Below are 12,479 nucleotides of genomic sequence, written 5' to 3' on the forward strand. Positions count from 1 at the left end.
TCATTATAACAGTTGTATTCGTAAAAAATAAACTGCTATATTTAAAAAAAAAACAATTCTGGAAGTGAGAATAGAAATAAAGAACTGTTTGCTAGCTGGTGAGATAATTTTTTTAACAAAATACTAGGGACTGGGGACAAATGACAATGTGTGTTCTTGTAAGTTTTTGTAATCTGCTACCATTCTCAGGAATTTAATTAAGGAACACAAATGCATACAATTGGCAAAATAGCCAGAAATAATTCTACCGTATATCTGAATTCACGTATATTGAAGCTCTCATTATCCGTCTTAGGTGCTTCATTTTGAGGCCAGAACAAAGCCCATAAAAATGTATCGCTAAACTAAAAAATGATATGCACATCTCTTATTCTGCAGTAATAATATACAGTTATCAAAATGAGAAACCAACAACTAAGGTTTAATGTTTAGAAACCAGTCTAACATTAGCCTTGTTAAAACAAATAATGTTATCGTTCATAGCACTCTTGCGGAACACCGAACGTAGATTCTAAATATTCAGATGAGTTTAGTATAAGAACAACGTTTTAGCGCAAAAATAAGTAAAGTTTTGCACGACTAAAATATATTTTTTTTTGTCATAAGCAGCCTTAAAGCAGTCATGAAACGCGTTTCAAACTTTTTCCTGTTCAGCTTTCCTCCTCAACTCATAAATCGCCCATTCTACCAAACAGTTCAAGAAGACGGAAAGGGGGAAGTCCCCTTTTTCTCGTAATCTCGTCAGTGTACCCGGGCACAGCCATTATCCCCCTAGAAGATGAGCCCGTCGCTCAAAATTCTGACAAAAGTTGCTTTCCCCACCTCGTTGACCCCGAAGCTGACAGTGCTGTGGAAGCTACGTGCTCGTTGGGCGAGCCACATTATTGCCATGTGATCACGCTCCCTCACGCATACCGACGCGCAGAGAATGAGGTCAGGTGATGAGAGGGAGGTGGCTGATTGGTCCGGCAAGTGCTTAGCCTGCAACACAATGTCAGCTTAGGGGTGAAGGGATTAAGTGAGGTCCGGTGCCGTGTGACGTGCATTTGGGCCAGATGACTCGCTGCGGATGCCCGGTGACGCGCTGCGGGGTTCGCGGATGTATCACAGTGAAAAGGCAGAGAGCTTACGAAGGGAAGGAGGTACGAAATAGTCCGCCGTGTTTTCAAAATTCTCGTACCGAAAGTCTCGCTTTTGACTTTCTACCTTTTTTCTTTTGGCCCACTGAACGATGTGCTATTAGTACAATCCTAATAAAAATTCGTTTCATGGGCCCTTTAAAGGAAGACTGACAGGGTATTTATTTATTCTTGCCGTGGTTTCATGTGAGCATGAGCTATAAGAGCCCAACAACCCAGGCATGATTTACAGCTCGACAATTGTCGTCTTTCCTCCCGTAAACAGTCGTTCGAAAATGGGCCGGTTTCAGTCGCGCTCACTTTCTTTTTCACGGTAACGTGGAGTTGAAATTATGCCCACCAAATATATTGGAAGTCATGGTTCATGTAAGGCACACATATTCTATATTAAAAATATAAAAAGGATATTAACCCCACTTTTCGTGACCTCTAAAAACTAGAAATACGTTGATCGACAAAATAAATTTTGCACAGATCAGAGGAAATATATATACACGTCATTCTTATATGTCGATTTACGACAGGTTAGACGAAGCAATTGCGGCTCACTACAGACCAACTTTCCGACGGACGCGGGGGCGCGACTTTGGAACTGTCGTTCGTGGTACCGGCCAATTGGTCTTCAAGCGCAGAACATTGAGCAGAAGGGATATACGCGCTAAGCAATCGCACGAGAAACGGTGCACGCAACAGCGTCGTCTGCTACACACGACGGAGAAGCAAAGAAAAAAATGTGGTCGAGTGTAGCCACGCCACTTCCGGCCATGAGCTTCCGTGCTAGTGTCTCAGTTTTTCAAACCGTTGAGCTTTTGGTATGTTTAAAAATATACGTGTCTGCAGCAAAATATTAAATTTAGGTAGTTTCCTGACAGTATTAAATCGCCTGACAAAAAATAAAAATGAATCAAACATTTTGTTAAGGGTTGAAAGCGGGGGGGGGGGGGGGGGGGGGGGGCGGTGAAGGGGGTATACGAAGGCTCCGTTAATACGTATTTTTCAGTTGCTTTCTTTGTCAAGGATTACCGGCGACCCCATTTGGTCTCTTTAAGATCACACCACGGTTCTTTTTTTTAACTAAAATAACACGCCTTTTGTGAATCTCTAAGGCTGTCCTAAATATTTTGCTTAAGAATTAGAATTAATCAATATCCAGGGACCAAATTTAAGACGTGTGAGAACCATTAAAAGGTGAAATGAGAGCTAAACATTTTTTTATTGCAAATGGTGTGTGAACTTTAAATATATAGTGATATTTCCTAGACATATCGCAAGGCAACAAATTTGTAGAATACTTGTAGATCTCATCCAAAATGTTTGTGACTGCATCTAAATATCTTTCTTTTTTAAATAGGGTACCTCAAGAACTTTAGAAATAATAATCATGGTGTATTTTCTTTTCTTTGTGTATCACTGGACCACAATAATGCGGAATTGCTACTGGATGTTCTAGATGCCATTCAAAAAATATATGTTAAGACAACAAACAGGGCCACTTACCGTCAATCCCATCTCCTTCTATATTAAAGTCTCCAAACGTCGGTTGAGCGTTTCGCAGTGCTTCTTTTACATTTTCATCTATTTTATTATCGCCGTCATCAGCTATTTCTAAATCCATCGTCACCTCGCCTCCCCTAAAACAATGCAAGAACAAATTAGCGTCATGATAAAAGCAAAACGTACTTTGCAGGGTTTTTTCTGACTAAAAGCTTGCACCAACACTCGATTAAACGGGCTAACTCTCTCTTTGGTGCAGATAGTATTTCCCATCTTCCGTACACATGAAATCGCCGAGGGTAAAATAAGTCCATAAACGGATCGGCGACACAATATTAACATACTTTAGTACTCAAATATGATAATAATTTGTGACCTATCGGTCCATCATCCTTTCGCGATGAAAAACTATTTAAACTGCAGTCCTACTACGTCTTTGTTCTCATGGTCATTACAGAAGGTAATAAAAATTGTTAATTTTTGTTGCGAAAATACGAAATTGTTATATTCATATCGTCTCCAGTTTTCTTTTATGGTTACCTCTAACCAGATGTGTTGAAACGTTAAAAAACAGGAGCCTATTTGAGGAGGCATACGTGATAAAATATACTAGGAAGAGTACTTTTCGAGGTTTTTGAGCACAAAAATACCTTCAAATGAAATGGAGTAATTTTTTCTAATCGATATACACAACATTTTTTTTCGTAAACGTACATTAAAACAATACAAGGTGTGAAGCCAATTATTTCCAATGTTTTTAAAATGACACTTTAATACAGAAATAGCATTTCAAGATTACGTTATGACAATGGCAGGCGTCAGGTGAAAACTTTAAAGTGATTACTAAAAACAATATTCACCCATATTTTGCTAATTCATTTTTTAAATATTCGCTGTATAAAGAAATGTGTTACTCTGCGTGAAAATATTTCACAGCCGTTGTTAGAATTGAGACAACCAAATTCTGTTCTACATAGAAAGATGCGCACAACAGCAAACAGCAGAAGAGTGTGGTGCAGCTTTTCTACAATTCCGCGTCTGCTAGAGTGGCTCGCAATGAGTCGCTTGCCCTGCCCGCTGAAGAGGCTGAAGTCTCCCACGCATAAGACTCTCCCCTTTTTTTTCGTGATTTTTCAGAAATATTTTCTTATTTCTGTTTTCAAATGGCTTACACATTCCTTTGAAAAGGCGTGAAACAAAAATTTATTTATCCGAGTTTTAGCAAGAGCTGGTGTGTAATTTTACGACGAGCTACTATTCTCTAAGTAAAATATGTCAGCCGAGGTAAATATTTCAAAGGAGTTTTGTTTTAGATATCTAGGAAATCAATCTAATTGTTTAGATAACTGTTTAATTCTCGTGATGGTAGATAAATCATTGTTTAATTATCACTTGGGTAAAATAAGCACACTGCTTCGTATGAAGACGAAATGTTCAAACTGCAGATAAAGGGAAGTAGCCGCGTGGCAAATTCTAAAATCTGACTCCGTGTAAAAACTTCGATTCCAGAAAGCGCAATTTTTCTTTGTATTTTACAGCGGGACACCCTATTTTGGAAAATAATATATCGAATTATTATAAAGTAATATAAACATCTAAAGTAGGAAAACATGAACAAGGTGGTCGCTACTACTGGGACGGATGAACTTCCTTCAGCTCCACATGCAAAACACATCGGGAATCGGTAATTTTAAAAAGAAGACCCGCTAGCTCATGAATAAAAACAATGTGTTTGGATTCATTTAAACAAAAAAGTACAACAAAAGAGCGACCGAATGGAAATATTTATTTACACTGCGCGAAGGAAGGATTAATGTTCTGACTTGTAGTCTCCTTGTAGTCTCCCCTCCAAAAAATATTTTCTGACATACATCATACTGGTGGAGACGATTACGATCCCTTGAAAAAAAATAATTTTGAAATGGGTGGCTGTAACAAATATGAAAATATTGTTTACTTTTTTTAAGTTTACTTTGAAGATGGCATGTTTTAGTTTTGAAAAACTCATACAGTGGTCGACATTCATGGATACGTTTTCGTTTTATTGTCACTTTATTCTGAAGCGACCGGGAGGTCTAAATTGACCTACCTCACTTTATAAGATATCAGACACCAGTTTGAAGCTCTTCAGAATTCAATATAACGCAAAAGAGCTGCTGGGTGTTTTTTTTTTTTTTAATACCGATCAGCAAACTCGCGTGAATTAGAGCTCAGAACTAAAATCCTTTGTTTTCTACGGATCAACATAAAGTCAAGCTCTATTCACGCAGATAACAAATCTCGCTATAAGCACTTAAAACCTCAAATTTCTAAAAGAACAGAAAAAATACAAGAAATTTTGCTCTAGCTCCGCGTGTTGCCCAATGAAATGCCTTAATAACCCACGATAATGCTTGTTCGCATATCGTGTACATTAGTTTACCTGACTTTGGAGTCACCAAAAAAATGTCGGTTTTGATTTTAAAATTTTTAGTTGGGGTGAGTTTACACTTCCATATATTTGCACTTCACTAAATTTACAAGCCGCCCAGAGTACCACTACTGTCGCCAAAAAATATTAATATCATAATTAAAAGAAATATTGCCTAGCTCCGAGTACGCTTCCGTGATACACTGCAGTGTTTGAGCTTGAAAGACACATCCTGTAGTTTCAATAAAATGTGGTTAAACCAATTTTGCCCTGCCTAGGTACAGAAGTACTTTCTCAAGCTATTTGAACAATGATGGGTAGAAGCGACGTCTCCGTATTCTGGGCTTTGTTCGTGAAAGTGGTCAGCAAGACGCCGTTGAAATAAAGATGTACACTTTCTAACTGTATTCGCTTTCTACGCTTCAATTGGAGAAGTAAGGGGGGGGGGGTAATTCCGACTTTTGTTCTGCGTGCACTTTTCAAACCTGTTCGCATAGTTATCGTTCCATACGATATTATAAAACACTTCGATGGAAGCAATGTGCAGTACATATTGCTTAGTCTACATCTATTGTGTAAGTATATGTTTTTGGCCATAGATGAACTTTTGTTTACCATGTTTTACGTGTAAGGTTTGTCCAGCACTGAAACGTAAAAGCGTCAGCAGTTTTTTTTTCTTTCAAATATCCAGTATATTTTATGACTATGATATAATAAAGGTAATAACTCGAGAAGCGCATATAACAGCAAAAAAAAGTAATTTGCTTCTTGTCACAGCTTGGTATAAAGCAACGTTGGCTGTAATGCGTTACAAGTAACCGCGTTACCGGTGACGCTTTACTTTTTTCCGGTAACGCGTAACGTACTCCCTACATGTTCAAAACAATAATGGGGAATGTACTTATGTTACTTATTTCGAGTAATGTGTGAAGTTGTTACGCGGCTCATTTTATTATATCTCCCGCACAAAACAATTACGCTTAATTATTTTCCTCTTTCTAGGCTCCAAGCCATGCGTTTTTTTTTTCTTTGTGTTTTCTCTTGGTAGTATTGAGGTGAAAACGCGAATAAGATAAAGTAACTATGTTCTGTTTCTTTATGAACATAATATTTCTTGTAATATAGTGCTTATGCAAAGCTGTAACGTCAAAACAATAAAACCTCTTAATTCCAGGGCTGGGCGTCGATTAAAAAGTTTAACCTGATTAATCGCCGCTTTTTAATCAATTTATTAGTCAGTCGATTAATCGTTTTTTTATGCTCGTGCATAAACAAGTAAAACGAGTAATGCTCGTTCAGACAAGTAAACATTATACTGTTTGCGTTTGCTGAATATGTGATAAAGGGCACAATGTACAATTTCGGATTTTAAGTGAACCCTGAAGTGTAGTTGAGAAAAGTCAAAAGTTGATCCACACTCAAAAATCATTACTTCAGGAGTAGATCGAAGCAAAGAGACTGGTTGATATTCTCTGACATTAGCGAACTCTCTTGATAGTTCACAATAGTCTTTGCTGGGTTAAATTGGCTTGGACACGTATACCAATAACACAATTTTTGGAGTTACAAATTTTGGAGTTACAAAGGTCAAAATTTCACAACTTTAAAGAAAGAAAAAAAAAGGCCGTCCGTCTACGTTCCCGCACAATACTCGGCGATCCAGTCTGCGCAGCTGAGGAGGTACTTCAGCGAATAACGATGCCGGAAGATTTGTTTGGACCGAAAAACGCAGTCTGAGTTGTGACATTAAGCATTAAAAAACGTCATGCTTTCATTGCCTAATGTCAAAACTAAGACAGCGTTTTTTTTGGTCTAAGCTTTTGTTTCGGCATCGTCGCTCGCTGAGCTGCCTCCGTAAGTTTGAACTTACAGAGATAGCTCAGCGAGTGTGGTGCGGGAACGTAGACGCACGGGCTTTTTTTAGAGTGCTATAGAGTTTACGTTCATACGGGTGTACCAGTCCATGTCTGTGTGGTAAAAGTGTTGAATATTAACTTTTTTTTTGTTTGCCAATATTTAACCGATTAACCGGTTAAAAAATTAATCAGGATTAAAACAATAATCGATTAATCGGTAGGTTATTCGATTAAGTGCTCAGCCTTAGTTAACTCCTAATTTAAACGAAGTAGCTCAGAAAGTAGAGTGCGTTCCTTTATATTCGTGACGGTAACGCGTTCCTTTCCTTTTGAGGTAAGGCAGGGGGTTTCTTGGCTTACGTGGCTACAGAGCGAAATGTATTAAAAAAAATTGTATTGTTAACACGTTTTTTTTTATTTGCTAGGAACGAGTAATGTAATCCTTTACGTTTTTTTTCGGCAATGCCTACAGCACTGGTATCAATTAATAGGAATGATATTTGAAGCATATATATTCTTCCTTTAACTGGCTCTTCAGAACTTGAGAAACTCTTTAAACAAGAGCGTGATTATGTTTTCGCTATACCAAACGTAAATATTATTAATATTTTGAAATATTATAGCAAGTGGCAGGGAGTAAGAAACGCAGCGCGTGGCGACTCCTGAGCATCTAAATAGTATCGCTCCACCTTTTTGAGATTACGGCATCATACCAACGCCGTGGAACGAATCTCGAAAGCAAGAAGCGTTAACCTGATATTTATGCCCTCGCGTCGCTTATCTGTCAGTGACTGTACTTTCCTTAGAAGTGTTAAGAGTTTCTGGATAACATATGATCGTACTCGCTCCGATTTTGTTACCCAGGAACGGGCGTTGCTAGATACGTGTTATCTGCTTGGTACTTACATATAGCGAGACACGGTGACGTACCGTATGGCGTTTTATTAACGCCTGAAAATAATTTAAATAAAGTAACTTTAACGAAGAATTAAAATCTTCGGTAAGAATGTATCGTAATTGGCGGATGGCAGGATACGAGTTTTAAGCAATAATTTGCGAATGAATTATCGAAAATTTATTTACAAACTCCCGAAATATTTGCCTGATTGTACACTCGCCGGCAATATGAAAGACCCACTGGGAGCGTCTGGCCGAGGCGGTGGCTCGCGGGGGCGCTGCGAGCGCTCCGGGCAATTCCACTCTGCTTTGAGGGGAGGACGCTCACTCGGGCTCAGATAAAGCGAAACGCGCTTATCAGTTTGTGCCGAGTCCCGAGTGAGCGTCCTCCCCTGGAAGCGGAATGGAACTGCCCGGAGCGCTTGCAGAGCCCCCGCCAGCCACCGCCTCGGCCACGCGCTCCCAGTGGGTCTTTCATATCGCCGGAGACTGTACATTGTAAGGAAATATGTTCCGCCCATTGTAATAGCTTGGCTAAAGAGAACTGAAATGAAAAAGTTAAATCCAATAAGGGCGTGATGTGGGAAGGAAGTAAAGAAAAACATGAGCCATTCCACTCTGTGAAAGTGACTGAGCGGCGAAGCTGTTTAGCACACGACACAGACGTGACACGAAATTTTGAACAAAGGTACGAACACATTTATTGTCTTTATCGGTGGCCATCATGACGAAAGATACGCACACACATTTATTCTTGTTTTGATCGGGGGTCACTATTTCGCGTGGACGACTATCGCCGCCTCCAGGAGTCAGAGGAAACTAAACACGCTTGACGGGACCGCCACCCGGGGGAAAATAGACACGCGCGACGGGACCGCCACCCCCGGAGAGCGGAAGGAAAGGAAACTAAGCACGCAAGCGGCTTGGAAGGACGGTAAAGAGAGGGTGGTGCGACCGTAGGCGGGGCCGACGCGGGTCGCACATCGGCAAATTTTTGAAAAACCTTTATTATCTACGTGAGAGTCTACTGATCTTGAAAATGGTGCCTAATGATCACGAATCTACTGAACAAACCCATTTCTAAACTACACAAGCCTCAATGAGAATGCAAGGAATGGTGTTCCACGCGCCGCACGTGACGGCGTCTGTAGAAGTAACTGTCCTGAAGCAAAAGCTTAAACCAGATGGCATCTTGCACGCGCCTTTTTCAACCCTTTATTTCGGTTATTTACTTCGAATCTTTTATACGGGGAAGGCGTGCGCATGTGGCGCGTGCGATGGTGCGAGCGCAGAACTTTCGTTGGCGCGCATGAAAAAATCACAGAACCTTAGCCATAAAGAGCTTTACTGTAAAGGGGCGAGAAATGGGCTTATGAAGAAGGGACGGAGGGCAAGCTTGTCTCTGAACACTAAAGCGAAAGGTCTGATTCAAGAAGAAGAACACTAACCGTACCCTCGAAACGCTGGAGCAGACGGAACATATAGGAAACTGGCTCCATTGAGCGAGAGAGCATCACGCTTCAACGCCAGCCGAATATCAATGTCTTCAAGTAAAACTCTTCGGGAAATGTTTTAGTCCGAAACAATTATCGAGCTACTTATCCCAGTTTTCTGTCTGTTTGGAGTCTGGCATCGAATACGTTCCCCGATAAACATGGCGGGAAATGTTTTCTAAATTTAGCGGAATATTTTCAAGCCAAATTTATTGGAAAATTGACGTCAAGTGACCCACGCACCAATTTAGTTTGTGCCGATAAATCTGGCAGGAAAAATTAGCGGGGAAACTGCATTGCTGCGTTGGTCACGTGATGTCCATTTTCCGCTAAATTTGGGGGAAATTTTAACGGAACATTTATGCGTCACGTGACCGATGCACCAATTCAGTTTCCTCACTAAATTTGACGGGAAACATTTTCGCTAATTGTAGCAGAAAGTATTCACGCCAGATTTAGCGGAAACATTGGCGCGGATTGAAATATCGTGAATTCAGCTCTCGCGCTCCAGTTCTTGGTCGTCGGGACCGAACATCTGCCCGTGTGTGGAAAGATAAGTGCTATCACATTTATAGGTAATCACTCCTGTGGCTTGTATTACTTGTTTTCTTTAATTTGTTTGGTATTGAGCATCGTTTCGGCTATGGACGTTTGTCTGCGAAATTAACGACTGCATGAATACATTGCGTGGTTGCATAAACTTAGGCAGATATCTCAGCCTCCTGTTTTATAAATTAAATACACATAACTTGACACGAATCTTTGAAAATGTCATAGCTCTTGTACGAATTCAATTATCTAAATTTTGCTCCACGCTATTCTTAGAAGCATTTGGTGCCAAAGAGTATCATATACCAAAAGAGAAACGCAATTAAGCGACAAAGTTTGGCATTGATATGCTCGCTTCCGAAACGGGCGCGGGTAGCGGGTCTTACTAGCCAATCTGAAAGGCTCATCAAACTTTGACGTTACCTGGGGTGCTCAGTTCTCCGAGGGTATTTTTTTTTCTCAATTTCGGTATGGCTTACAGTGGGCAGCAAACTTCGCCAAGAAATTCCGTTTAGACCAATAGTTTCTTTTACTTGAATCAACTGATATTAGGACGATGAGCAACACATCTCTACTTGGAATGTTCCATGTAAGACGAATGCCTAAAAAGCGACCTACGAATTTTAGCTGAGCATTTTAACAATTGTCACTTCCTTTTCATGACATAACCTCTTCCGCTCTTGTCAATGGTATCTCAAATGAAGGATTTCACTTTAGGTATAACATGTAAATTTGTTGTTGTTAAAGTACGCGCTACATTATACGGAATAATTATGAGGATTTAACATATACTTACTCGCATTTTATGTTGCTAATCTCCGTAATGTGTACTCCCTTTCCTTCCAATATCTGCCGAATCTGAAAATAATGTGTATGTTTGAGTCATCAAGAATGCAGGCCTCAAGATTTGAAAATGAGAGCATAACTAAAGAGTGCACAGCAATCATAATGCCGTTTAAGTTTAAAAACGATATTGAAGCTGAATGAGTACATATTCAAATATATATTTTTTATTCATTTTTGTTTTCTCAGCGTTAATTGCATTTTACAATTTTGACGTTGAAAAAATATTAAGCGTCATGAGTTTGGATTAATATATAAAGCAAAGTGTTTTGAGGAATTTAAAACCGTAAACAAACTTTGAACGAAAAACACCTTAAAAGGACAATAAATATGTACTCAACTTCATTACCTTTGCGTAAAGACTCAAAGGAAGTGAATTGGAAAATATATTTCTAGACGATTTAAACCAATCCTATTGAAATATGCCGTAAGTTTTCTTACCAGAGTGTGTAAAATGTAACTAATAAAAAAGATACCATCCAGGGAGTATGCCAGAGAAAGGCCTTACTTTCTGCAAGCTTGGCTACTTAAAGGGTCTAACTATGGCCTCATTGAGTTTTCTTCCAAGCGTTGTTTGGTGTCGGAGTACTTTACTGTGGTGTTTTTGCTACATTTCTCCGTCGCAATAGATAATCTTTAAAGAGCCAAACTTCATCCCAAAATGCGACGTATTAACCGAAGAACCCAAACTGGAGCCTGAAGCTTGCACTTGTTTAGCGATTAAGCTCAGAGCTGCCACATAGAAAACGAACAACGCGAAATAAAGCCTCACTCTCGCACTTGTTTGGCAAATTACTCACAAAATAACTACATGATCACTGGTCTTTATAAGTTTCTGATACTCCAAACAAAAAAAAAAATGTCGACCTGAAAAGTTGTGCGACATGAATGGCACTGTTTCTAATCTTCATTTAATTCCGGAAAAATTATATAAGTTGGCAAATTGTGAGGGGTGAAAAATTTATATTTTATCAAAACGAAAATTAGGGGGTCTAACACAGGATTTGAATATTTATAAGGTGTATCATACATCTACAGGTAGATTTTTGCATATTGAGTGAAAGTGTTTCGAGCATTACGAGTACCAGGAAGTTATATGGTGAAAGGTTCAAAACAATAAATTTGCTTACGTTAATTGTTTACGTAATCCGTGCAGCTTTTTGTTTACTGGTGTTCACGAAGGCACTCATTGGAACCCGGTAACGTGAATACCTTGAGGCGCGTTGACGATGCTCACTTTTCGCTACTTGGTTTGAAACAAAGTATGCTGAAGTATTAGGAAACTATTATAAAAAAAATTAAGAAGTCGAAAACATCCGACCTCGCACCTTGCGATCTTAGATGAAATTGGAAGGGTTGCATAAACTGACCTTAAAGCGCACGAAAGATTCAGTCCCTAAAAGTCACACATCTAAATCAGAGCCTAGGCCTCAAGCGAAAATATTCATATATTTATACAAGAGAACACCAAGCTAATAATATAGCCTGCGCGTTAGAATAAAAAGGGTATGCATCCTACGGCCGAGAAAATGCAAAAGCAGAGCCGGGAGTCCACGGAAACTTTTAACGCGATTATTCACCACCCTTCGCTCGGTGAACTAACGATTAATCAGTTTTGTCGATTCTCTAGCATAATAGTTAAGAAACCGTCAAAATTACATATTTTGCCTTTGCTGAATATTTAAGAAACAATACAATTCACGTTTTAATCAAACTTCATGTGCAGTTGAGTACAGTCAAGACACTTACACTCAATATTGACTACTTGAGCAGCAGCGGTAAAGAGGTTCGTTCATCT

The 12,479-nt window shown here is 39.4% G+C and overlaps 1 protein-coding gene across 1 annotated transcript in view; it reads right to left on the bottom strand.

The window, feature by feature from the left end:
* The window catches only part of LOC8053346 (mucin-22), a 65,383-nt gene that overhangs the window by 19,801 nt on the left and 33,103 nt on the right, over positions 1-12,479 (bottom strand). The window contains exons 6-7 of the mRNA XM_029991984.4: positions 10,635-10,696; positions 2,637-2,770 (exon numbers count right to left, since the gene is read on the bottom strand). Coding sequence (XP_029847844.2) covers positions 2,637-2,770; positions 10,635-10,696 — 196 coding nt within the window. The remainder of the gene's footprint in view (positions 1-2,636; positions 2,771-10,634; positions 10,697-12,479) is intronic.

This window comes from Ixodes scapularis, unplaced genomic scaffold (genome assembly GCF_016920785.2).
Source record: "Ixodes scapularis isolate PalLabHiFi unplaced genomic scaffold, ASM1692078v2 PGA_scaffold0__279_contigs__length_252992795, whole genome shotgun sequence".
In the NCBI taxonomy this organism is placed as follows: domain Eukaryota; kingdom Metazoa; phylum Arthropoda; class Arachnida; order Ixodida; family Ixodidae; genus Ixodes; species Ixodes scapularis.